At 39.7% G+C, this 27972-nt stretch overlaps 1 protein-coding gene across 1 annotated transcript; it reads left to right on the forward strand.

Moving 5' to 3' along the window:
- The first annotated feature begins 141 nt into the window (after positions 1–141).
- TMEM165 (transmembrane protein 165) lies at positions 142–27312 on the forward strand. The gene is made up of 6 exons (XM_061420203.1): positions 142–635; positions 10818–11043; positions 20989–21164; positions 21700–21882; positions 25590–25695; positions 26486–27312. Exons 1-6 carry the CDS (start codon positions 429–431, stop codon positions 26560–26562), a joined length of 975 nt encoding a protein of 324 aa, XP_061276187.1. The 5' UTR covers positions 142–428; the 3' UTR covers positions 26563–27312.
- Positions 27313–27972: the final 660 nt, after the last annotated feature.

Below are 27972 nucleotides of genomic sequence, written 5' to 3' on the forward strand. Positions count from 1 at the left end.
GCCGCGGGAAGGATGCGAGACGAGGAGGGTCACACGACTCCCAACATCTCGGGAGCGCCGGGTCCAATGGAAGGAGGGCGCGAGCCGCACCTCAACCTGCCCGAGGACGTCACGACGCCGAGGCGGACGCCGGGCCAATGGGAGGCCGTCACAGGCAGGGGCGGGGCCCGGAGGAATTGGGCCGGGCCGCACTGAGACAGTTGGCAGAGTCGTGTGGTCAGGGCCGGGGGAGGACCAGTCGCTGGCGGTAGACGCCGGCCCGCCCTGTCTCACGTCCTCTGTTGGTCACTTCCCGCATGCTGCAGGCTCCTCCCTGAGCCGCGGCGGCGAGGCGTGGGGGGCGCGTCCGGGAACGGCTCGGGGTCGAAGCTTCCAGTCACCCGCACTTCCTCCTGAGACGCCGGTGCGCGGCCGTCTCGGCGGGCGGGATGGCGGCGGCGGCCCGGGGTAGCGGCCGCGCATCTGCGCCCGGGCTGTTTCTGGTCTTGCTGGTTCCTTTGCTGTGGGCCCCGGCCGGGGTCCGGGCCGTACCCGACGAAGCCCTCAGCCACCGGAACAAGGAACCGCCAGCGCCTGCCCAGCAGCTGCAGCCGCAGCCCGCGGCCGTGCAGGGCCCCGAGCCGGCCCGGGTCGAGGTAAGCGGGACGGGCCCGGGAGGGCGAGGCTGCAGAGCCGGCGGCGCCGGGTACCAGGCTCGCCGCTGCCGGAGCGCCGCCCTCGACTCAGGCTGCCGGCGCGGGGAGGGGACCTCGGCCCCGGCTTCCCGGGGTGGAAGACCGGCGAGTGTGCCCTTCCTGGGTGGGCGCTGGCCTCGCCCGGCTCCTTATGGGGGAGGGGAGAGCAGAGCTGGGAGCCCACTGTAAACCTTTAGTTCGGGAGGATGCAGATGCTGCTGAGGAACGGGGCGTCTTGTTGATCAGATGGATCCTAGAGAGCTGGAAATACTCATCCCAAGTAAAAAGTTTTTAACGGAGGGCAGCTGGAAGGCTTTTCGTATTCTCTGAGAATAATAACATCTGTCATTTCATTGTTGAAACAGCTTATCCCGAACTGTTGACCAAATTCAGTTCTGCACAACTTGTGATTTTTGCCAAATATATGTGGATAAGGAAGGGTGACTGTTAAAAACGTGCTCTGGCTTGCAGTAAGTAACCCTGAGGAATGCAGAGGAATAGTCTGTCTTTGTATGCAAGCAGTGTGGGATGCCAAAGACTAAATTTATAAGTGTACCAGAATCTTGCATTTTGGCCTTCACTAAGTAGATATTAACATCTTAATTTATGTTAATATAATCACTTAGTGACTAGTGTTCAAAATCTCAGCAGCATTTTTATATTTAATCCCACTCTGGGTCCTGGGCTTTCTTCTCATTTCCAGTTTGGATTTCTGAACTCAGATCCTCTGTAGTCTTTTCTAGTAGAGGACATGGGCACTCAACCATCACATTTCCACCCCAGGCTACCTCCAGCCTGTCCTCACCTAACTTATCTTCCTACCATTGAATTGCATTTTACTTCTCAGAAATCTTCAGTGAGTTGCCTGGCTTGCTGATTTCAGTCCAGCCTCTTCAGCAGGATATTCAGGTTTCTTGGTAATCTGACTGCAGTCAACCCCTCCAGGCTTTTTAGCCCCACTCCCAGTCACCACTGTACTCACATCCAAGGCCTGCCATGTGCTCTGTTGCTTTCCAACAAAGACCTATAAGTAAAAGGGGATTAGTGAGCTTGAAGCCCACTGCTCAGAACCTTTCCCACTTCTCAAGAAGCAGCAGGTTATCTCCTCTCTGAAGACTTCCCTGAAATTTCTGACTTAGAATGATTTCTCTCTCCTGCCTGTGACTCCTGGGTCCAGCTGACCCAGCTTGCCATGTCCATTTCCGAAATGGAACTGAAATGCTGATTCATGAAACTCATTCTTAATGTTCATCTTTTAGATTTCTGTCATTTCACTCTTTATCAGAAGTTTATTTTAAAGCAATAAGTATTTTGGGTTATGTTATTTTCCAGGTCTTAAATTAAAGTTTTGGTCATATAGTGATTTTTAAGATACAAATAGTGGTAGGTATGCCGCTTGATACCCTTTTAGACGGCTGGGAGAAGTATAGCTGTGTAAAAAAAAAAAGGCAAGAGTGTCCAGTGACCATATTCAAGTGTCCTAAGAGTCCTGTCTTTAAAACTGGGGGTTTGGAGGGAACAGACAGGCACAATATAATTTGTGTTTTTACTATTTTGGTATATTCTTGGTGGTTCTTCTTAGACACTAGGAAATTTTTCTGTATTTTAGTAGAATCTAATTATTTTGTTTTTAATTGTATTTTCATGTAACTTTTTGTTTTGGCTCAAGTGTTTTTTTTTTTTTTTTCCCTCTTGTATTACAGTATGTTGGAAGAGTTTTTTTTTCCCCACATATTTTCTAAACTATGTAATGTAAGTATCATTTGCTTTTTTTTGTCCATTTGGTAGAAGTAAGATATGATCAGAGTTAAGTTTAATAGCCATGTAGCAAGGATTCAGCATCACCGAATATCAAAAAGTTTCAACTGTTTTGCTTTGCAGCTACCTGCAGCAGATCTTTTTAAAGTGTAGGATACATCAATATATGTTTTCATGCCACTATATTAGTTTCCTCTTCTGAAAATGGAGAGGAAGAAAAAAAATCTCCTTTATTAGGGAGCTTTCAAATGTAAGATGTATTGTAAAAATGTAGTTGTATCTTATAGGGTGCTTTGAAGCAAGATTACTGAACTTCTAATAGGATTTTCTACATTGGATTTTTTTTTCTCTCTCTATAATGAGGTAAAAAAAAAGTTGAGGGAGTTTACTCTGAACTTACAGTTAAAAATAAACCCCATTTCACAAACCCATGAAAAAAGCACTGTTGCTCACTGGGATCCTTTCATTTATGCAGTTTACCTCTAGTGACATACTCAGTTTTTTTCTTATTCCTTTCCTGTCAGAGTATGAACTCCAAGAAGCATTAAGTCCCTTTAGGTCAGGGAGTTCAGATAGATTTAACAGAGGTAATTTGCAATTTGCTGTGTATTCTGGAAGACTAAGGAAGGATTGCTCTGGTTGTAAAGCTCTGTTGATAAATCCGCAGAAGCCTACCACTTGACCCAGAACAAATTCTCTGTACTGTGTTTCTACTTTACTATTTCTTGCCATTTCTTTTATGTAGTATCTTTTAACACAAAGGCCTTTCAGACAATATTTTAAACTTTTTTCTGTTTTCATTAAGTTTCAGTCCTGCTCCATCCAATCCAAACTCCCAGTTCTAACCTCTTTACAGCTAAGACGGAAGCCATCAGGCATGAAGACCCTTGTCTTACTCATTGTTAATTCAGAATGAAGTGATCTGATGTTATTGCATTTATTATGTTGGTGTTCTACTATCAGAGCAGTTAATTTTTAAAAAATTAATGAAACAATACATTTCAAATGTCAAAATTTATAAACACATTGCAAAACCATAACATTTATAAAAGCAAACATAAACATTCATTAAGATAAAAATGTAATTGTTAAATATATTATTCTAATATGAATTAACAGTAAATTCATAAAAAATATTTAAAAAGCTAAGCCATCCACAAATAAAAAGATGATCATGAATATTTATAATAAAATGTAATTTTATTTATTTTAATGCCATCTTTTAAAACCAAGTTTATCAATGGTGTCGCAGTTTAAGTTATGCATGTATTTTTACACACATTTTTCCAACTTTGGAAAGGTTTTTCTGACTTGATACAATAAAGCAATGGGAAGGAGACAGTTGTAAGCCAGTTTTAAGCGCTTTCCAAAACTCCTTTATCTTCAGATAATCTCACTTCTTGTGTGGTAACTTGTTGAGGGACTTTTGTTTTTGTTTTTGCAGGGACATCAATCTTTTTCTTGGGAGCAGGCTGTAGATTTTGTTTAAAAGAAAGCGTCTTCATCCTCACTAGTTTCATTATGTGTAGATGGAGATTCTGATGCAGCTATCTGTATGAGTTTTAATACATATGTGTTCATTTGAACTCTGGAACTAGAATAGAAATTTTTTCATTGTTAATTGTTATTTTCTTCCTTTTCTTGAAGATAAAGAGAAGAATCTTTAGATATTTAGAATATTTTTATTCTAAAGAATAAAAGGTTATTCTCTAAATGAGGGTGCTTTTTCACAGTTTTGCAATTTCAAACTAATTTTAACTTTAAGTAAAGAAGAGTTTTATTAAGTTTTTTGTCTTTGGTTTTTAATTATAAGTTACTGACCCTACTCTCAGGATGTAAATAATATGGATTTTAGATCCAAATCTGCAAGAATGGTATTTGTACTGAGGAGCAGAATGTATTTCGTTACTTTCGCGCTGTGTAACTGATCAGTGGAATGCCGAAATCAGAATTACAGTCGCTGCCTCTGGCCTTCCTGTACTAATCTAAGTATTGGCTTCTATGCTAGTACTTTCTGCCTTTCTTCTGAAATGGACGTAATTATCACACTTTCCATACCTCCTCTCTCCATGTGCCCGTACTCCTGACCTCTAGCACTTTACTTCCTCCGTAACTTTACCCTCTCCTTTTCTTAGGTTCCTTTTTATCTGCTTACACATTCCCACAGGTTTTGCGTGATTGGACGGGGTGAGGCAAAAGGCAGTTGTTTTAACTGCTTGATTGTATTAGTTTCTTTTCTTCAGCTTTATAAATGAAATTTCTAACTAGAGAATTAGCCGCTTTTTCACCTTGCTTTAGTCTTCTGTTATCTGGCATCATCCCATGTCTTTATATTGAAAGTTCATTTTTGAAGTATACCTGTAACCTAATTAATTGCTAAATCCAGGGCTCTTTTTCAATTATTCTTTAACACTGTTAACTCTCTACGTTTTTAAGAGTCCTACTCTACCTCAGTTTGCATGAACTTGAGGAAGTTATTTAACCCTATTGGTTCTCAGTTTCTTCTTTGATGTTAAATTGGGATAACAGCTTTCAGGTTTTTGAGTATCAGATAAAACAGGGTGTATGAAAATCCCCGGCATTTAGCTAGTAGCTCAGTGAAATGCTGATTGCCCCTAACTTGACCATCTGTGGTGTTCTTCTGCCTGCCTCTCTAAATATCCAAGACAATTTTCTCTTTGTTTCCCTCCTCCACTCCCTTCCCTAAATATAGACATTGTCTGCAGCTCATTTTTTTCAATGTAATTTCTGCCTTTTCCCTTAGAAATCTAGTCTTGCAAAGCTCCAGCTGATAAATTCAGGTTGCCAGCAACCAAATACATACTTTGAGACTATGCTGGCCTAAACTCAGGTGTTTCATTTCTGAAATCTCTTGGATTTCCAAACCTCCTGGAAATCTTTATTTGAAATGCTTTTTATCCTCAAGTCGAACATGTGTGAAACCAGGCCCTTTATTTTTATTCCTCTTTCCCATATACCTTAGAGGAATATGAATATCATCTTTGATTCTTTGCCTTTTAAAAATTCTAGTATTTTTCTTTCTCATCATGTACAGGATTTTTTCCTTTATTTTGTCTTCAACATGAGTCTTGTGCAGTAGACCTCCTAATTAATTGGTTCAGTGGCTGGTATTCTTTACTTTCTGTCCTGATCTGTTAGTCACAGTGCCTTAATTACATTTGTGTCTTCTACTCAAAAACTTTAAAAGGCTTCTGCCTTGCCTCTAAGCTGGTCCATAAACATACAGGCTTTTCAGTGTGGGCCCAGTGTATCTTTCTTATCTTACTCCAGTCATTCATCTGATGGTTTACTCCCTGTTCTCAGAATAAAGCCTGTTTTCTTTCAAATTGTCAGTCCAGGGAAGGAGGTTGATGTACCTCATGCATTTTCAAGTTGTCTGCTCCATGAGTGACTAGCACACATCCTGCTGAGACTTTCCAGCAGCTTTATGAAATGAACCTCAGAATTGCTTCCTCGGTATTGGTAAAAGGTTGGCCCGTAGGGTTCGACTCCTCCACACTTCTGGGTAGTGTAGTGAATAAGGGTGTGCAGAACGGTTACTTTCTGGTTGGATCTGCCTGAAGCCAGTTACAGCTTGCAGAATTGATCATCCATGGCTGGGGTAAGAGATTGGGTCAAGTGATTTTTGAAGTGGTGCACAATAGGTGTCTTTAATCATGAGCATAGTGAAAAATCCAAAAGGTACAGAAGAATGTAGAATGAAAAGTGTGTCTCCTTTTGTATTCTAGCTCAGGGGTCAGCAAACTAGTTTACCACTGATTGCCTCTTTTTGTAAGTAACGTTTTATTCGAATAGAGCTAGGCCATTCATTGGAGAAGGAAATGGCAACCCACTCCAGTGTTCTTACCTGGAGAATCCCAGGGACGAGGGAGCCTGGTGGGCTGCCGTCTATGGGGTCTCACAGAGTCGGACACAACTGAAGCGACTTAGCAGCAGCAGGCCATTCATTTAAGTATTACCTATGGCTGATCTCAGACCCTAGCACCAATTGGGTAATTACCAAAGAAACTTTATGGCCCAAGAGGTTAAATATTTGGCCCTTTAAGAGAAAGTTTGCCCACACCTGTTCTAGTCATCCTGGTTCCTTCCCTGGCCACTGTTACTGTTTCCTGAGATTTCTTAAGCATTAGCAACTGTGTGTATGCTTTATAAACCTGCCTGACTCTCCACCCCATAACATAATACAGTGACCACATACATAGAACATACTTTTTTCAACTTAAAAATGTCTTAGTGATTTTTTTTCTTATTAGTGTATATGAAACATTCTTATTTTTAGCCCATAATATTCCAGTAAATGCAGCTACCATTTATTAACCAGTTCCCTGTGTATGGGCATTTAGTTATTTTGTCTCTTTTAACTATTACAAATGATAACAATATGTTTATACTTGTTTCTAGTACATAAAGTTTAACTTCCTGAGTGTTCCTGTCTCAGACTGTTTCAGTCATGTACTTGCCATGACTCATTGCCCACAGCATGCCTTCAGTTTGAGGAGAGTGGGATCCTTAGGGGCTGGAGTTGCTGGGGTAGGCATTGCTCAAGAGGTTCCACAGAAATTGGATCTTGAGGAATCTAGATAAATAGGAGGATAATAAGACGGTAGGAAGGGAAATAGGACTGCATGATAGAAAGCTTGTGGTTACCAAAAACTGGTACTCTTGAACTGCACTGTTCAATACTACAGTTGTGAGCCATGTGACTGTTCTTAAGCACTTGAAAAGATGTGGCAGGTCCGAATTGAGAGGTGCATGAGATGTGTGCAGTGAGTAGATACACACTGGCATTGGAAGATTTGATTAAAAAAAGAGGGTTAAATATCTCATTAGTCATTTGAAAAATATTCCTAGAGTAGTATTTTGGGTCTATTGGGTTAAATAAAATAATACTAAAAATAATTTTATCTGTTTTTATTTTTTAATATCTGGCTAACCACTGGACTGCTAAAGAATTCTCTAGAAATTAAAAAATTACAGTATGTGGCTTGCATTATTTACTGTTGGACAGTGTTGCTCTGGCTCATCCTTCACTAGGAAATATAAGATTCATTTTGGGAATCAGTATGTGATTACATGGGACATGTTGCATAGTTACCAGAATTAAGTATTTGTATTTTATGTTGTAGGCTTAAGAAGGTCATGATGAAATTAGTTTTGGGATGATTTAACTGGTCAAGTTTGTGGTGTGCTGTAATAACTAACTGCAACTGTTTACTGTGTATTAGGCACCGTTCTCAGGGCTTTATGTGTATTCATTTAATCCTAACAACAGCCTTATCAATCTATGACAGATACCCCTCATCATAGAGATGTAACTTGAGTCACAGGGAGGTAAACTTACTGGCCCAAGGTCATACAGTAACTAGTAATGTCTTGGCTGTGAACGCTGACAATCTGACTCCAGAGCCCATGTATTAAACCATTACATTCTGCCCCTCTGAAGATGAACTAGGAAAAGAAGCTAGTCCCTGCACATAGTAATTACTTGGGTAATTGACAACAGATGAATGAATAGTAACATCATTTTCTGCATTTATTAACATTTTAAGTTTTTAAATCCTCTATCTTCATAGTGGGCTTCCCAGGTGGCCCAGTGGTAAAGAATTCGCCTGCCAATGCAGGAGCTGCCCAAGATGGAGATTGCATTTCTGGGTCGGGAAGATCCCCTGGAGGAGGAAATGACAGCCACTCCGTATTCTTGTTTGGAAGATTCCATGGATATGGGAGCCTGGTGGGTTACAGTCCATGGGGTCGCAAACAGACACAATTGAGTGTACACACACACACACACACACACACACACACACACCCCCTCCCATAATACCCTGGTACTTTTGTTTTAAATTCTTAATCACACCATGGTTGGTGGCTGTTTAACACTAATTTGGGCTGTCCAGAACCAGTTCAATATATAACAAAAACTATAAGTTGATTTTTTTTTTTTTATGCTCTGTATATAGATTTCAAGAATATATAGTTTTTGTTTTGCTGTTGTTGAGTCACCGAGTTGTTTCTGATTCTTTGTGACCCCATGTACTGCAGCATGCCAGGCTTCCTTGTCCTTTACTATCTCCCTGAGTTTGCTCACACATGAGTTTGCTCATGTCCATTGAATCGATGATAGCATCCAACCATCTTATCCTCTGTCGTCCCCTTCTCCTCCTGCCTTCAGTCTTTCCCAGCATCAGGGTCTTTTCCAATGAGTTGGCTCTTCACATCAGGTGTCCAAAGTATTGGTAGCTTCAACTTAAGCTTCTAATGATTATTCAAGGTTAATTTCTTTTAGGATTGACTGGTTTGATCTCCTTGCTTTCCAAGGGACTCTTAAAGAGTCTTCTCCAACACCACAGTTCACAAGCATCAGTTTTTGTTTTGCTTTGTGCTTAAAAGGCAAGTTTTATTTAATCCTCATAATTTCATAGAGGAATGGAGAGGCTAAGTAACGTGGCCTCTGTTTTATAGCTGGGAAACAAAAAACTATGAGAATATGTGTTTTGATCACTATTGTGTTTGTTTTTAAAAGTAAACATTTTCTGTTTGAAATTGGTTGTAAATGGTATATATTTATTCCTAAAATATTTTCTTGGATTTCAGGTCCTAAATATTTTGGAACAAGATTTTTTCATACAAAAAGTATTTCCAAGAGGAAAATGTTGCATTAGTGAAAACTGAATGAAAATGCGTATTTTTTTTTATCATGTTTAATTCTCTCAGGGTATTTAAATAGAAAGGAAACTCATTTTCAAAAGAAAACCAGCATAGTTGGAATTAAAATAATGACGGAGAGAAAGCTAGAATAAATGGTACTTGGTTAATCATGAGCTGGCCTTCCACGGCTGCCCTTTCAATTTAGCCCTAACGCCAAATATTTTCTGCATTGTTAAATTTCCCAAATCTTTACCTTAGAGGTCTAGTCTGAGGAGTGCTTTAATAAAGTTTTCTGACCCTTATCGTGGACTTAGGGAGTCAGGTTTATGTCATATGGGCTTCCCAGGTAGCTCTGGGGTAAAGAATCGGCCTGTCAGTGTAGGAGACTCTAGTGTCATCCCTGGGTCGGGAAGGCCCCTGGAGGAAGAAACGGCAACCCACTCCCAATATTCTTGCCTGAAAAATCCCACGGACTGAGGACCCTGGCAGGCTGCAATCCATGGGGTCGCAGAGAGTCGGACATGACTAAGAATGCACTCAGGCTAGCTGTCCATTTCAACCTCTGGAAACCCCCATGAGGCAGAACTCTTTTCTCTGTGTTAAGCTATATATAACCTGCCACCTGTAACTTTTTACTTCTATCTCTTGGGCCCACAGAGACTTTCATATAGACTTTCTCAGTTATTGGAACATTAGGCACCCAGTCCTTATGTGATTGTTTTACAGCCTGAGTTAGCAAACCTTTTTTTTGGTCATGGGCCAGATAATAAATATTTTAGGTTTGGCCACGTATTTGTAGGCTCCCTTAGGGTCTCTGTTGCCTAATGTTCCTTTCCTATTTCTCTCCAACCCTCTCCCTCCCTCCTTCCCTTTTTCTTTTTTTGCAATCCCATAAAAAATGAAAAAATAATTTTCAGCTGAATCTACTCTTACCAGTAGCTTGCCAGCCCCTGGTTTTAGACTCTCTTCTGTCTGAGGTTGCCTTCAGAGGGTGGTGGTGCCTTAAAATGTGGTGCCTCAGAGCCAGTACAGAACTTTGGGGAAGGACTGTGAGGCACAGAAGATGGACTTGTCATTAACTCTTTAAAGTGCTTGGTGCTTTTTTTGGAACTTTGTCACATTTTCAACTCAAAATGGCCTTAACAGCAACAAAGACTCAGCTTATCTTCTTTATTAGGCCGTGTTACAGCCTAGGGTATTGGTGTAGGACCATCCATATATCCAGCGATATTAGATCTCAGCTTAGCTAGAGCCAGCTCTTCCTCTAGTCTACTGAGAGCTTTCGGATCCTGCTTTGTTCTCTTAAGTGTTCATGAAATTTCTCTCAGCTTCCTGTTACTTGAAAGTTTGATAAGGATACCTTGGGTCTTACACCTAAATTATGAACAAAGATTTGAATGAGGCATAGCTAAGAGCTCAATTCACATGCATTTAGAAAATAGGGTAATTTTAATGTGTGGCTAGAGCTGGTCTCTTTTCTTTTTCTAAATTGTTTTGTAGACTTGTGCTTGGATTTCCATTTTAGCAACCATCAATCAGAGGTTGCTGTCATCACTAAGCAGTGGTTAGACAGTAAATGAGTCTAATGACTACAATAGAAAAACAATCTTAATTCACCTACAAGTTAAATAATTTAAAATAATGCTATTATTTTATTTTATTTTATTATTATTATTATTTTTAAAAAAACAGCTAATATGTATTTTCTAATTTCAGAAAGGATTTACACCAGCTGCTCCAGTTCATACCAATAAAGACGATCCAGCTACCCAAACTAATTTGGGATTTATCCATGCATTTGTGGCTGCCATATCAGTCATCATTGTATCTGAACTGGGTGATAAGACATTTTTTATAGCAGCCATCATGGCAATGCGCTATAACCGTTTGACAGTATTGGCTGGTGCTATGCTTGCCTTGGGCCTAATGACGTGTTTATCAGGTGAGTGCTTTTTCCCCTTGATGAGTCTGTTGCGTTTGAGAGAAAGTGTGGCCGCACTGAGGGCCCCCTAGTGGCTGAGCACACATGCTCGTGACAGCATTGAGTCCCTGGGTCGTGCCAACAGTTAGGTTGGAATTTGGTTCATGTTCCAGAACTTAGGAAACAGAAAATGTTTTCACTACAAAAATTCCTAAAAACCATATTGCACTTTTAAAATTAAATTTTTAGCTATTCACAATCAAGATACATGCTCCTCATTTTTTTTTAGATTCTTTTCCCGTTTAGTCCATTTCAGGTATTAAGTAGAGTTTCCTGCGCTGTGCAGCAGGTTACTGTTAGTCACCTGTTTTACATACAGCAGTGTGTATATGTCAGTCCCATTTTCCCAGTTCATCTCTTGCCACCCAGCCTCCCCCTGCCCTTATTCCCTGGTAACCATAAGCTTGATTTCCATATCCATGACTCTACTTCTGTTTTGTAAATAAGTTCATTTGTACCCCTACCCTTTTTTTATTTTTTTAGATTCCACGTGTAATCTGTGGGCTTCCCTGGTAGCACAGACGGCACAGAATCTGCCTGCAATGCAGGAGACCTGAGTTCGATCCCGGGGTCAGGAAGATCCCACGGAGAAGGGAGTCGCAACCCACTCTAGGCAAGAAACCTAGAGAATTCTCATGGATAGACCGTGGGGTTGCAAAGAGTCAGACACGGCTGGCTGACTTTCACTCACTCACTCACTATAAGCGATGTCATGTAATATTTGTCTTTCTGTGTCCTACTGACTTTACTAAGTATGACAAGCTCTAGTTCTATCCATATTGCTGCAAATAGCATTATTTTGTTCTTTTTTTTCTTTTTTACTGCTGAGTAACATTCTATTGTGTGTATGTACCACATCTTCTGTACCTATCCCTCTGTTGATAGACATTTAGATTGCTTCCCTGTCCTGGCTGTCGTGTGCTGCAGTCACCATTTGGGTGCATGTATCTTTTTGAGGTACGGTTTTCTCTGGGTATATGCCCAGCTGGGTCATGTGGTAGTTCTGTTTTTAGTTTTTCAAGGAAACTCCATATAATTCTCCATAGTGGCTGTACCAGTTGATATTCCCACCAACAGTGTAGGAGGGTTCCCTTTTCTTCACACCTTCTCCAGCATTTATTACTTATAGACTTCCTGATGATGGCTGTTCTGACGGGTGTGAGGTAATACCTCACTGTAGTTTTGATTTGCATTTCGCTAATACTTAGTGATGATGAGCATCTTTTCATGTGCTTTTTGCCCATTTGTATATCTTTAGAGAAATGTATATTTAGGTCTTCCATTTTTTGATTGGGTTATTTAGTTTTTAAATAATGAGCTGCTGGAGCTGTTTGTATATTTTGGAGATTAATCCCTTGTCAGTTGCTTTGTTTACACATATTTTCTCCCATTCGAGGATTGTCTCTTGTTTATGGTTTCCTTTTGCTGTGCTAAAGCTTTTAAGTTTAATTAGATACTATTTGTTTATTTTTGTTTTTATTTTAATTACTATAGGAAGTGAATCAAAAAAGATCTTTCTGAGATTTATGTCAAAGAATCTTCTGCCTACGTTTTCCTCTCAGAGTTTTATAGTGCCCGGTCTTATATTTAGGGCTTTTAATCCATTTTGAGTTTATTTTTGTGCCTAGTGTTTAGGGAGTGTTCTAATTTCATTCTTTTACACGTAGCTGTCCAGTGTTCCCAGCATCACTTACCGAAGATACATACTCCTCATTTATTCACTAATGCTAATATCCAAATGGAAAAAATAGTAAAATTATATATTTGATTCAAAGTACTCATTATAATATGTTTAAAAAGACAGATTTTAACAAGCACATGTAATATGAATTTAAATATTGTGTAATAAGTGTTAAAACACTTATAAGACAAACATTTTAAAAAAACAACTAACAATTTTACCCACTATACCAAAAATTAGATCTTTGAAACTCCTTGAACTTAAGATGAAAAGTGAGAGGGCTTAAGTAGTTTTTCAAAATGGTTTTAGAGATATGCAAGGAAGAGGTTTGAAGACCGCCGATAAAGCTTATTCCTTTAGCTAGTCCAGGTGAAAGGAGCTGTCAGTACCTTGATCCTTGCTTTCGCTATGGATATTTTTGCTTTCTTTTTGTCTTTTTAAGTCCAGATAAATTTATTTATATCTGATATCTAAGAAGTAGGACTCAGGCCACCACGGAGAAATGCGTGTTTCCTGTTGGTGGACATTTGGTAATCAAATAATGAGGTATCATGTTCAGTGTATTGTGTACTATTAAGCTATTCTTAGCCATTATTAGTAAAGGAATGAAACATTCTTAGAGTCCCAGTTTGCGTTACTATTTGAGTTACTATTATATAGGCTTCAATTAAAAAAAAAAATTAAGACCAAGAGAACGTAAACCTAACACTAAATAATTGAACATAGTTTAGTCTCTGATTCGAAAGCTACCTTGAGCCATGTAGTTGGGTGGAAAAGAACGAGTTTCCCCCTTAGCATCAGACTTGGATTAAAGTTTAATTCTGCTGTGTTTTAACCTAATGACAAGTTACCTAGCCTCTTTGGGCTTCAATTCCCCGTCCATTAACTGGAGATAGTATATAACTGCCTCATGGGGTTGTGGTTTGTATTAAAACGAGCCCTTATATTTCAAGTACTCATTCACCCCTACTCTTTCAGTGTGCAGCAGACTTCTCCTGAAGCACAGTACAGGACAGGCTCCATTACTGGCTGCTGAGATGCTTGTTAAGTCTGTCTTTTTAAACAGAATGAGTATTTTATTGAATTTAAAAATTTACTACTTTTCACATTTGGGTATTAGCATTAGCATTATTCATATTTCACAATAAAAACAACTTTCTCTTCAAAAGCAAATTCTGATTCTAGGAAATAGGATAAGTGGGACAGGTTGTAAATGGTGAAGTCACTTTTTGGAATGAGTTTGAATAATACCAGAGAATTTTATTTTTGAAACTTCCATCTTTAAGGACAACTGAAAGACTGTCCTCTCTCTGCCCATTCCCTCCTCAGAACCTGGCTTCATACATTCTTCCCACTCTGCTTGGGTTTAGCTACTGTCCCTTAGGTCTGAGCAGGGCTAATCTCTTCTGTCCTGACCCTTGGCCTGTCTCCCTCTGACTGCTGGTACTGACAGCTTCTCTCATGTGGACTGTTTGAAGGAACAGGCTGTATCAGTGGTCTTCAAGTCTCTTCCCTGTATATCTCTAAAATCATTTTGAAAGACTGTGTGCTCCTTCTCACTTTTCATCTTAAATTCAAGAAGTTTCAAAGATGTAATTTTTGGTATGTTGAACGTTAAATTGTTATAGTTGGTATTTTTTTATCTTATCAGTGTTCTAACATTTATTATATAGTATTTAAATACATACTACATTTGCAAACTGATGAAGAAAGAAATTCCCAAACGAAAGAAGTCCCTGGTGTCATGCATGTGTAACAGTCTTTCAGGGCAGGTAAACCCTGCTGCGCCGCTCAGATCTGTTTGCCGCACTGTTTTCTCATCAGCCTTGTCCACACTGAACTGATGCACCCTAGGTGGTTGAGTTCAGTGCTGGCGAATTTCAGCAGTCTGTATGTGTGGGAATATTGCTTTCCTTTGTGAAATTTCCAGTTTGACAGTGTTTTTTTCTTGTTAGCATTCCAGATTTGCTCCTAAACTGGCTTGCCTTTGCATCCTGAGCCCTTTCTCTGTGTTCTATTTAGGGGCCTGGAGCTGCTTTTGGAGGGCGCAAGTGGCAGGAAAGGCATGAAATCTGACATCTTGAGCCTGGGGCTGAATCCAGCCTCTACTGCTTGCTCATTATGCAAACAGGAGCAGGTCACGTGGCTGCTGTTTGCTGAGCACCATCTGTGTGCATGACACTTCAGGCCCTCTTTGGGACAAGCCCCTGTCCTGTTACAGATGGACAGAGAGAGGGACATATTATCCATTCGTGGCTCACAGGCAGTGGAGCTGAGATTCTGAGGCAGCTGTGTCTGACTCTGAATCCAAGGGTTTCCAATGGCTTTCTTCAGGATAAGAGGTTCTGCAGCGAGAGGTGGATGAAGCCTGGAAGCTACACAGTCGGGGGAGCTATAGGCCCCCAGTCTTTCCTTTGAGAAAAATTTTACTGTCTTCTGTTTGATAAGACTTTATTGGGAAAAGGTTTGAAGCTAAAAAGTCATTGGAAAATAATTATATTTTTACTCCATTATGACTTTCTAAGTTATTTAAGCCCCTGGAGAATCTTTGCTGTAAACTCAGGATAATAATAGCACCATCCTTAAAGAATAGTAAGATTAAATGCAGTAAAACAAGCAAGCCATCTGGTTAGTTCTACACCAGTTAGTTCTCTTCCTCCTTATCATAAAAAGGCTTTGCATCTGGGTATGGCCCAGCTGTGCCCAGGGCACAGCCGTTGAACCATTTATTTGGATATTTTCACATTATTTGCAATGCATGCGTAGTTGCTCAGTCATGTCCAACTCTGTGACCCTTTGGGTTTGGACTGTAGCCCACCAATCTCCTCTGTCCATGGGATTCTCCAGGCAAAAATACTGGAGTGGGCTGCCATTTTGGTTCTCCAGGGGATCTTCTCCAGCCAGGGATCAAACCCGAGTCTCCTGTGTCTCCTGCATTGGAGGCCGATTCTTTACCTGCTGAGCCATTCAGGGAAGCCCTTAATTACAATAAAAGCTAATTAATTCAATAGATACTTGTTTAGAACCAACTGCTTGCCTAGAAATGTGTTGGGTCTGTGACCAGGGATGCCTGGTGGAAGTAGGGTGGGCTGCTGGGTAATACAGTGGTTCTGAGAGTGTCTCCTCCTGCCACATCCCACCCTGAAGAGAGCTTGATGTCTGAACAGCCTCCATCTGGCATTCTTGTCTTTAGCTTTTTTCAAAATTTCTCACTAAAATTCAGACCCATCAAGAGAGGCAGCTTCTCAGTTTTTGTGAGTTTGTTCCTTGGAAGGAGCGACCATAGAAAACTCAAGGCAGATCTGGAAGAGGGCCTCAAAGGGATGAGCTGGGAGATGGAGCAGCTGTGGGCTTGCTAGGTGGCACTAGTGGTAAAGAACCCACCTGCCAATGCGGGAGACTTGGGTTTGATCCCTGGGTCAGGAAGATCCTCTGGAGAAGGAGATGGCAACCCACTCTAGTATTCTTGCCTCGAGAATCCCATGGACAGCGGAGCCTGGTGGGCTATAATCCATGGGGTTGCAAAGAGTCGGGCACGACTGAGCAACTAAACAAGAGGCAGCTGTAAGGTTACCGTTGATTTTCTTCCTGACTTGACCAGAGTGGGCCTGCGCCAGTTGTCTAGGTCTTGGGTCTGCTTGCCCTGTTCTTTAAAATACACCCAGTGGTGGACTTTGCTGGTGATTCAGTGTTAAAGACTCTGTGCTGCCATTGCAGGGAATGTGGGTTCGATCCCTTGTGAGCGAAGTTCCATATGCTGAGGTGTGGCCAAAAATAAGATACACCCAGTGGAATCTAAATACCTTTGGGAGTTTGATCCTTACCTTCACTAACACCATCATTCCTTTAATAATAAATAAACATTTGGAAATTTACATCTTTTCTCTCCTTTAATTCTTATTTTCGTTTACTTTCCTCACAGAATTTTATCCCTATGAAATTTTTTGCTTGAAAGTCTTTTGTGGATCACATTGTCATATTTATCTGTAGCAAAAACATCTTTAAATTGAATTGTAGAACATAGTGAAAATTTCCTTTATTAAGTCTATAAATGTTAAAATTTTTTATCAGTTGAGTTATAGTTATTAGGACAGAGTTGATCAAAATAAAATATCACAAATTTAAGTAAACAGTTTTTAAAAGTTGGAAATGCATCTCGTAATGAGATGATAGAACTGTACTTTTAAAATTGTCCATGGACGATACTTATTGCTAGAATGAAGCTAGGTTTAAAGTCAGTTCTGATCTTTAAAAACAATAGATATAAGATCTATTAGATCTTATAAAAATAGATATAAGATCTATTAAAAACATAGATATAAGGGCTGAGATATTTTATTCATAAAAGTAGACAGGAAGGAATTTTGTTATAGCCTTGTCACTCAGTCCATTGAACTCCTGGGTTATATGCCAAAAATCACATACTAGTCTATCACCAAGTGATTTTAAGTGATTTACCAACTGACAACTTAATAAGGCCTTCTGTCAATTTTGTTAAAAGCAGTTGGATACCATCAAGTATACCAAAAAAAGTTTTTCTAAAATTCATCAAATGACTGTACTGATACATATTAGTCTTTTATTTAGAGGTCCTTTGTTTAACTGGATATATTTAGAAGGAAGTAGTTGAGAAAATTGAAATATTTTTAATTTCAGTGTACTTTTATCAATAAGGGATTTTAAAGTTGTGTTATATCACATGTTTAATGGGGCCTTGGAGCTACAGATTTAGCTCATTCAATTTATGAAAAATGTCTGTCACACTGCCTAATTGCTATGACAATTGGTCCATAGTAAACCATCTAAGTCAGGCGTATTTTGTATCAGAAAACATTTACTTGGTTTTTTAACTTAATAAACATGATATATATGTCCCATGGCAGCTGTCTGTTTAGAATTCTGATTCTAAAATGGCTGGCTGGTGGGACTGGGCCTGGAAGCACAGCTAGGCTTGGGCTGCATGGGGAAGTAAGCCACTGAGATTTAGTATCTTTGTGATGCTCTCTTTGTTATAGCAAGACTCTGCCTTAGGGAAAAGCATGCCCCTGGTTGGGGGAATGAAAGAAGCACAATTTCTAAGTAAAAACTATTCCCACTGAAGCCAAAATACTCTATTTCTCATCCATGGCCATTGTTTCCGGTGCCTGTCATGCTATTATTTCAATGCCATGACATTAGAAACTTGTGTAAGACAGGGAAGACCCGAAGCCCTATCTCTGGGTTATGATGCCTTGACTAGGTGTATCAGTATTTCAGACCCTCTCTTTGGTGCCCTAGGATATCTTTTTATGCTGTGAGAAAGGCATCTTGGTAGAGGGGCAGAGGGCAGCTGTGAAGGGATGTGGGCATGGAGGACCCGCAACTCCTCAGCTACAGGCAAGAGGAGTTTTAAGGGAATGTGCCTGTGGAAGTTGAACTTACGGAAATAGATCTCACAAACTTCATCTTCCACAAACTGGAAAGTCTTTGTGTTTCAAAGCCTTCAGTCATCAGCTTTCCTTATTACAGAGTTCAGTTTTCATTTTAATGAGCCCCTCACACCACATTCATGGGCATTCTCATCTTTTTATTCTCTTGGTTTCTAAGACACTCCCTGCTTCTAGTTACATTCTTATTTCTGGAAAAAAAAAAGGTACCGTAAATATTGACATTCTGCATAGTTTTTAACCCTTGGCCCACTTAGTCCCCCCTTAACTAATATTCTTGTGCCACATGTTTTCAGTTTAATTACTTGTAAGTCAGTGATTTTTGACTTGATGCAAACCATTTGCTTAAAGAGAAATAACCTCTCATTGTTCGCAGAACCAAAGTACTCGGGTGTCTGAGGAAAGGCTTCCAAAGAGGAGATAGAGGGACAGTAACCAGGGGAAGAAGAACAATGTTATAGTGCCAGATAGGTTTTTGCTCTCTGTGGAGATGTCAAGGCAGAAATCATGGGATTGTGTCAGTAAGTAGTTCTTTTAGATTATCTGAAGATAAAAGGAAAACTAAATTGAGATTTAAAAGATTTGCTGCATTTCTTTCTAAGATTTTAAAAACCATTTATGGAAAATATTTTAAATTTACAAAGTTGCAAAATAAGATAGTCGGATACCTATATACCTTTTATCCAGAATCACCTGTTAACATTTTTACCACATTTGCTTTAGCATTTGTGACCTCTCTCTTTATATCTCTGTGTATCTCTAGGTGTACAATATGTGTATATATGCACGTTTTATATATCTATAGAGAAAGTATATATACACAGTACACATCTTTATAGACATAGATTGATACATTAATCTTATCCATATTTTAATTTTGTCAGTTGATCTGATGATAGTGTCTATCCTTCTGTAGAGGATCTAGTCTAGGTCAGATAGTGCATTTAGTTCTCTTTAGTTTTTAATCTGAGATGTTTCTATAGGCTTTTCTTATGTGTTTTATAATACTTTTTTGAAACTACATCCCCCTCCCCCTTTAATGGGCAGCTCCTCATCTTGCCTTTGTGTGGTTTTTGCCTCGTGACTAGATTGGGGTTACGCATTCTTGACTAGAACCCTGCAGAGCCGACGGTGCCCCTCTGAAGAGTGTCACACCTGGAAGCATGTGGCGTCCATTTGTCCCTCACTGATGATCTCCTAGTAAAGGGTACACTGTCTTCATCCTCCCTCACAGTTAATTTGTAATCTTTTGGGAGACACTTTAAGACAGTACACATACCCTACTCCCCATTGTTTAGCATCAATTGATGGCTCTCACATGATCTGAACTCTGCCTCGATGCTTGCAAAATACTGGCTAATTCCAAAACCCCATCCACATTTACCAGTGAGCCCTGATATGCTATTCCAAGAAAGAACTCTCCCCATTCACATTGGTTTGTCTGTTTATTATTAATATAAACTGATGAACTCCTTTTTTTCAGTGGTTTATAATTAATTACTTAACTAGATTGTTCCTTAAATTAACAAGAGGGCAGCTGGAAACCCCTCCAGGCTGATGACTCCTGTGTCCTTGTGACATGCTATTTTTTGTTTTTGTTCTTCCTTCCTTTCTAATATAACAAGATAGTGCGGGTTCATCTTATACCTACTTTGCCCAGTACTGGAATTAGCAATTTCTCTGAAGAGCCTTTTAGTGGGAAGCACATTAGAAACCAAGATCTGAGTGCAAAGTTGGTTCATTGTTACTAAGACATTTGGGCCTTTTCAGTGGACAGAACTAGAAAATATGTCTGTATTGTGTATTTGTTGGGGGGGGGGGGCAATATTGATATGCACAGAAGCATAGGTTTACATTTCTAAACATGATTTTAAAGTTTTTCATTTTGTAATACAATGAATCAGGGAATGGTTCACCTATGCAGTTATATATCTGATTAGGCAGTTTTATAAGTGTTGTGCCCATTTTAGAAAAAGAGCTGGTGAAGTGAAGAGTAATTGTATTTATTATATATATGGAAATGCCCTCTGGCCCTGCCATAGTTTTTAATTACTAACTTCATATTAGCAACGTGAATGTGTTTCACAGTTAGGGTTTGGATTCTTGATATAGTTCCAGGTGTAGTTTTTTGTGTAACTTATACAGTTATCCCTCTCTACTTTAATGAGAGGAAAGAATAATACTGAATAAGGTTGAGTCTGTTATGTATATATGTGTGTATGTGTATATATATATATGGAATTGTTTTCCTTCGTAAAGTATATTTATTTTAAATAGTTGCAAAGAAGCATAGTTTCAATCATGCCACATGAGAATCTTGTCATGATTCTTCACGATAGAGGTTTGTAACTTAGATCTGTGATGAAGAAATACCACGTAGGACAGTCGTATAGCTTCCAGGTTATAAGATCATGAGATGTGTAGCGTACATCAAAGTTACTCTCCTAACTAAAGTACTGTGCCCTGCATGACCTGTGGCAAGCCAGCCTCTGGCGGAAGGTGTCTGAAGAGGAGATGATTATCTTTAGATCTCACGAGAGATCTGTGTGGAACCTCTGCCACCTTCAGCTGCACCACTGATTTCTTGCTAAGCTGTGATAGATAGGTCATTGGTTAGACCTAAGGGCTCAATATTAGTGGAGAGAAAGAAGTAGAATTTAAGGTTCTTACCTGTTAGCTTCTAATGTGAACCATTTTCCCTTTAAAACAGGGGTAAATGATGACTTCTGAAGTTAGCTGTTTCTTTGGTTGGTGTATAATCTGCTAATTAATCAGACATATCATTGCATTTTCTTGCAGTTTTGTTTGGTTATGCCACCACTGTCATCCCCAGGGTGTATACATACTATGTTTCAACTGCATTATTTGCCATTTTTGGCATTAGAATGCTTCGGGAAGGCTTAAAGATGAGTCCAGATGAAGGTCAAGAGGAACTAGAAGAAGTTCAAGCAGAATTAAAGAAAAAAGATGAAGAAGTAAGTCAGAGTGCTGTTAAAAAGGCACTCAACTATGAAGAGTAAGCACTATATAAAGCTTTTCAGTGGTCATCCGTATCTGTGAGGTGTGTGGGCTACACAGAAATAGCTTCTTTTGTTTGGTTTCCATTCTTACATGTGGCTGTGATAGGACTGGGTGAGTGGAAATCTGGTAGAGAAAGGCTTCAGGGATAAATGTGTAATCAGGTTTCTTAATTAGATTGATTATAAGCTCCTGAAAAACAGGAACTTGTTTATAATTTTCCCTGTTTCTTTCCACAACATCTAGGGTAACAAGTGGTCGATAAATAATGTTTTATTTATTTTGTTGGGAAGAATTGGAAAAATTGAGAATGTTGCATTTGTTGCCATGTGAGACCAGTGGTTCAAAAGATAAGTTGGGATCACATAACTTTAGCTTCTGAGAGCATATTCCCATAGACTTGAAACACTCTTTAAAAGAACGATTAAGCATTTTGGGCTATACTGACTTGGTTTCTGGGGTTAATGTCTTTTTTTTTTTTTTTTAATTTAGTTTCAACGAACCAAACTCTTAAATGGACCAGGAGATGTTGAAACGGGTACAAGCACAACAATACCTCAGAAAAAGTGGCTGCATTTTATTTCACCCATCTTTGTTCAGGCTCTTACATTAACATTCTTAGCAGAATGGGGTGATCGCTCTCAACTGACTACAATTGTTTTGGCAGCTAGAGAGGTAAGTGGTACTTGGAGACAACTGCTTCTGTATTAAAACTAACATTACTTTGCTCCAGAGGTCACTGGACAGAGTCAAGGTGGGTCAAGGGATGACTTCGTATGCTTGACAATACGTTTTAGATCTAATAACAATGCTAACCTTTAGAACTGACCTTTTCCCAGTTTCTGCAATCAATCAGATTACTCTCTTTTGACTCCTCTTTCAGTTTTGCCAAAATGACGGTGTGGCTGTTGTTATGGCTTAGTTTTTTTTTTTTTCTTTTTCTTTTCTCAGAACCTTCCTTTATATATTTGTTGAGAACATAAACTGGTATATTATTATTAAAGGCCAGTTTGGCAAATGCCTAAAGCATTAAAAGTAGGTGTCTCTGGTTTCTTCCATTCCTTGTGCTAAAAAAATAATTTGAGTGTTGCAAAGGTTACTTAGAAAATTTGTCTTAGCCCTAGGTTACTCAGTCCTAAGATACTAAGGCAGAGGAGATCTCAGATCATCTTGTCCTAGCCTTTTCTTTATGGATCAATTCCTGAGGCCCAGAGAGGTGGCTTGTCACTAGGACAGAAGCCAGCTGGCAGTTGGTAGCAAGGACAAGGACTAGAGCCAAGACTAGGCTCTTCTGCTCTGTCTTGTTCAGCGCTGTCAGGTGCCACTCTGTAAAAATAGCTTTTTAAAGAAAATGTTAAATCCTTATTTTTTCTGAAGGGACTAGTAAAGTTTACATGAGGGTCTGTTGTTCACATGGATTAAGATCTGCTGAGGAGACAGTTGTGGGACAGAAATGCTGCTACTTTTCAGCTCTTGTTGATCCTAACTGATGCTATTTATGATTTTATATCTATTAAATTACATTGTTTTTAGTCAGATGGTAAGATTTTAGATAGCAAGCTTGATTTGAATTTGTTTTTAACTCTTAGGAGGTATCTACCATAAAACAATGAGTTGCTCAGCATAGGCTGCAGTTCAGAATATAAAACAAGAATTGAAAGGCCAGGGCTAAAATAGTTAAAGCTGGACAGTTTTGTCAAAGAAGCCTCAAAAATGCTGTATTTTTGGGAGAAAATAGGGAACTCAATTTTTCATTTGAGTCCTATGTTTAAAAATAAACTTTCTTTTTAAATGTCATTTTAATGGCTTTGTCCTATATTTTTCTTGATTTGTAGCCTTTTTTTACTGGCATTCAGATTGCCAGAACTGGGACTTGAAAGTAAGTGACCATTTCGTGGTGGTGGTGGTGGTTCTGCCATGTGAGCTATCATGGCAGAATCGTTGCTTTTTTCTTAATACTGTCACCTAAGTGGCACAGAATAACTTGGGACAGGCTCAGCATTCCCTGGGTTCCTGTGGCCCACTGCTTGCCTGCCAGCAGTGCAGCGTATGCTTCCTGGGGTCGAGTCTCTTGCCACGTGAGCACATTACTGCAGCATCTGCTTCCTGGGTGGTTTTGGGCTGAAACAAGCCGATGCATGTAGGGTCCCAGACACAGGGGGCACTGGGCGTTAGCCGCCTTCTACACTCGGCACCACGGGGACAGGTAATGAGCTCTTCAGGGGCACAGATGTACTTGTCTATTTTTGTTACTTTAATATTCTTAATTTGGGGGGGGTAACTTTTTTGTATAATCCATGCTGTAGTCTAATTCACTCCATTTTAGACTAAACTTCATTTCTATTTCCAGTAGAATTCAGCATTCCCACTTTGAATTTCACAGAATCCTCTAGTGTCCTTTGAGATGTTGATAGGTACTAAACAACAACAAAGAAAAAGGTTGAGGAAAAAGGTTCCAGGGTCCAGTAAATTTGGCAAACACTATAATGTTTTTCGTTTTGAAGATGGAATATACAAAATAACAAAGACTGAAAAATTCTGTATTAAAGGAACCATTTTATTTAATCCAGTGATTTTTCAGGTGTCATTTTAAAATAGAATGAAATCATCTTCTATTAGTTTTACAGGGTGTGACGCACAGAATCTGCGGAACGCAGTCCCACTCTTCCGTTCCGCGTGAACACATGTCCAGTTGTCTCCATTTCCCCAGTTCGCGCACACACTGCCCACCCCAGCAAATGGGCCTGCTTCCTACTTCACGGAGGAAAGCAGAAGTCATTTCTTCATCGCCACCCATCACAGTGGTAGTGCTCTCCCGCCTGTTCGGGTCTCCGCCCTCTATGCTCCCACCTAAAGCTTAGAATCTTTGCCTTTCTTCCAGGCCAATCTTGTTAGCATTTTAGCATGCACGAGTTTTTCTCACCTAAAAAAGTTCTACCCCCTTAACTCTGCTTCTCTTCGAAATATAAAGCTTCTTCGTGCCCTACTTCCCTCAGCCTTGGAGAGCTTGGCTGTGATGGGAACAGGAGTTGGCTCTACTTCCTTGCTTACTAAACACACTGGACTCCACAGTTTCTGACTCAGCGGTGTTTTAAGTTCACTGCAGCCACAGATGGGTCCTGCCGTGGTCTTGTAGGGAGGCTACTTGCTTGGTCACCTCTTCAGTCTCCCCTGGGCTGCTCTTCTGCTGTCATCCTTCAGTGCTGCCTTCCTCATGACTGTATCGTCAACAGCTTCCACCCTTCTCTCCTGGGATTATTATTTTCGGTCCTATCGCTTCTTCTCCAGTGAACCCAAATGATTCTTGAACTTCTTTACTTTACTTTTAACTTCTGTTGGCATCCACACATAGTTTCTCCATTTTCCTTTATTCCTCTACCTGTTTTACTCAACCTTGGTATCACTACAATTCATCTAGAGAATTATGGGTAAGGAACTTGAGTGTCTGATTTTTTTCATACCTGTCATTTGTCATTAAGATATATCAGTCATGTTTCAGTTTCTCTCAAATCTATCTGCTTTTCTCTGCCTGGGCTCCCATGCCAATACAGGCCAGCATTCTCTTCCCAGGGCTACTGGAGGAATTTCTCAGTTGATCACTTGCTTTTGTCTTCTTTCCCTCCAGTTCACTTTAGACTTAACTTTTAAAGCACAACCTGTCATATCACTCCCCAGTTACAAACCAGTCAGTGTCTTAAAAAGTCTAAACTTGAGGCTTCATGACACCCCCCCTCCTACCATGATGGACTCCTTGCTTGCGACACTGGTTCTCTCTAGAAACACACGGGTGTTCCAGGGCTGTCTCCTGCTGCTGGCCTGCTGCCAAGTCAGGTGATCCAGCTTGTCCTTCAGCGCTGTCTTTTCTGGAAAACTTTCACTGGTCTCCCAGTCTGAGTGCCTCCAGTCTGCTATGGTGGCAGTTGTGTACTGAATGATACCGTGTCCTGGTGCTTTAGCTCAGCAGAGGTTGAGAGGCAGGGTTCTTCTTAGGAAGCATCGTCAGACAACACTGTAAAGGCTGGCATAGTTTCTTAAGAGTATCAAATACTGCCTGAGGGAAGAGGTGCCCAGGCTGTCTCCTTAGCACTCACTTGAGTGAAATATTGCATGTGAGATAGGTTCAGCAACTGCTGAGAGACTGGATTAGGTTTTTTTGATCTTGCACATTGAGTTTATTTTCCTTTTATCTCTAGTCTTAGGTATAATTGGAACATATTCCTTCAAGCAGCCATTACCCGTTTTATAAATAACACACCTGAATTTGTCGAACTTTTTTCTGCTTTGGTGTTGTTACTGTCCTCTTTTCATGGCTGGAAAGTAGTCGTGTTTCTCAGGTGGCAGTTTCCAGCTTGGCTTTAGATTAACGCTGCCCTTGTTTCTAGGATCCCTATGGTGTAGCAGTGGGGGGAACAGTGGGACACTGCCTCTGCACTGGCCTGGCAGTCATCGGAGGAAGAATGATAGCACAGAAAATCTCCGTCAGAACTGGTCAGTCTTATTTTTTTAACTAGAAAATACCATTTAACTTTTAGAATCACTGAGGTTAGAAAAAGAGTGTGTGTCTTCGAAAGTGAACTATGTCTATGTTACGATAATCAGAAGTCCAGCGTATTGGTTCTGCTAGTGCAAACATGGGCCGTTTTTCACATGTGTAGATGTTAGTAAAACATAAAGTCACATCAAAGCATTACTGGATTCATAGTAGCTTTTTGTCAACATTTAAGTCAATGAAACAATTATGTGGACATTTGAGAACTTTTAAGCTTTGAAAACATACAGAATTGGGAATCGTAGGTGGAGATTATATTTACTGATTCAGCTGAAAATTTCCTATGTAGCTGATCTTAAAAATGGAATAGAAATAGTCTCTTTGCTTGTTCAGAAGTTGTTGAAAATTTTTATAATTTTTTTTAATTGGAGTATAATTGCTTTGCAGTATTGTGTTTCTGCTGTACAAAAGTGAATCAGCTATATGTATCCATATATCCCCTCTCTTTTGAGCCTTTCCACCCCTTCAACCCCCATAACTGGCTTTTAAGATGAGTTATAGTTCTATTGTTGCTTATCAGCACTGTCTGAATTTAATATAATTGTTTTTAAAACAGTGCTGGAAAATAAACTGATTCTTAACTGTTTAGAGTTGGGTACGTTAAGTATTTTACTGTGGAAATGAGGTTGAAGTATTTCTAATTTTTTTTTAATGTTAGTTTGCTAGAAGAATAGGCAACATCATGGCTTAGAGGAATTTGCCTTTTAACTTTTTTCTGTTCTCTTACAGTGACAATCATAGGAGGCATCGTATTTTTGGCGTTTGCATTTTCTGCACTATTTATAAGTCCCGATTCTGGTTTTTAATGTGCTATTGTTCATTTGTATTTAGTTTAAGATAGGTAACTTTATGTACATAGTGTATATTACAACTAAAAGTGATGGAAAATACTGTATTTTGTAGTACTGATTTGTGAGTTTGACCCACTTAATGGAAGTATTATGTCCAAAAGAAATAATCACTGATTGTATTTGCAAAATGGAGTTTTAAAAGAAACCGGATATTTGTGTGAATTTTTCCTTTTCTCCAGCATAATTATGTTAACATAAGGTCTCCGTTTTTATTTTATTGGCTTTTTCTTTTTGGCTGGGGGTGAGGTGGGGGTAGTATTATGTAGAGAACTGTTGTTCAGGGGGGTCTGCCACTTGATTTTTTTTCAGCACTGACTGACCCCTTTGTAAAGAATATAAATTTTCTCCTGGATAACCAGGGTGTTTTAAGATGTTTATCCTAAAATTCTTCCTGGGGGAAAGAATTAATTAATTTCTATCTTTTAAAACATTTTCCTGAGCCAGTAAGCAGTAGTTTAATCAGAAGTCTTTTCAAAATTTGTCTTTTAAGAGCAAGAGAAAGGTATTGCTGTTATTAACATGACAACTGTTTGCCAGGTCCTTTCTTCCTCTTTTTTAATTGGGTAGAAAACCCAATACAGTAACAGTCAATATTTGACCATGTGGAATTACCAAATTAAGAGAATACTGTGAGTGTATTCATATTTTTTCTATATTGAATAAACAATGTAACATACAACATAAATAAAAGTGGTATGACCAGTGCTTGTTTTTCCTTGTGTGTTATGCTGGCTCCTAATTTCCTCATTTATCAAAGTCATATTGGTATTTATAAACCAGTTTCTGAAGTTGTCTGTTTTAAATCACTATCTTAGCCTTAACAATCCTAAAGGAAATCAACCCTGAATAGTCACTGGAAGGACTGATGCTGAAGCTCCAATACTTTGGCCACCTGATGCAAAGAGCCGACTCATTGGAAAAGACCCTGATGGAAAGATTGCGGGCAGAGGAGAAGGAGGCATCAGGATGAGATGGTTGGATCACATCACCAACCCAATGGATAGGAGTTTGAACAAACTCCGGGAGATAATGAAGGACAGGGAATCCTGGCGTCACTAAGAGTCAGACACGACTTAGCAACTGAATAAACCTTCACAAAGTTCTGTGAGGTAGTAGGTACTAAATGTAAATTTTTTTTAAAAGGTTAACTCTTGGTACAGCAGGGGGTCAAACTGGACAGTTTAGTTCTAGAGACCACAATCACTGATTATGGTGAAGGCCGCCTCATCACAGCGATTTCACTAATCACTGTCATTTAAGTTGTTGTAACTTGCATACCAAATGTTCCATCCAAGCAGTATACCTGCCTTCTCCCAGCCTGATGTGCTCTATTACCATGTGCAGTAACACTGCTACCAGAAGCTG

The sequence above is a fragment of the Bos javanicus genome, chromosome 6 (genome assembly GCF_032452875.1).
Source record: "Bos javanicus breed banteng chromosome 6, ARS-OSU_banteng_1.0, whole genome shotgun sequence".
NCBI lineage: Eukaryota > Metazoa > Chordata > Mammalia > Artiodactyla > Bovidae > Bos > Bos javanicus.

Excerpts from the sequence above, each read along its gene's own strand:
- TMEM165 (XM_061420203.1), top strand. The coding sequence starts at position 429 with ATGGCGGCGGCGGCCCGGGGTAGCGGCCGCGCATCTGCGCCCGGGCTG. Across the intron at positions 636-10,817 it reads CCGAGCCGGCCCGGGTCGAG|AAAGGATTTACACCAGCTGC; the intron begins GTAAGCGGGACG and ends TTCTAATTTCAG. Across the intron at positions 11,044-20,988 it reads CCTAATGACGTGTTTATCAG|TTTTGTTTGGTTATGCCACC; the intron begins GTGAGTGCTTTT and ends ATTTTCTTGCAG.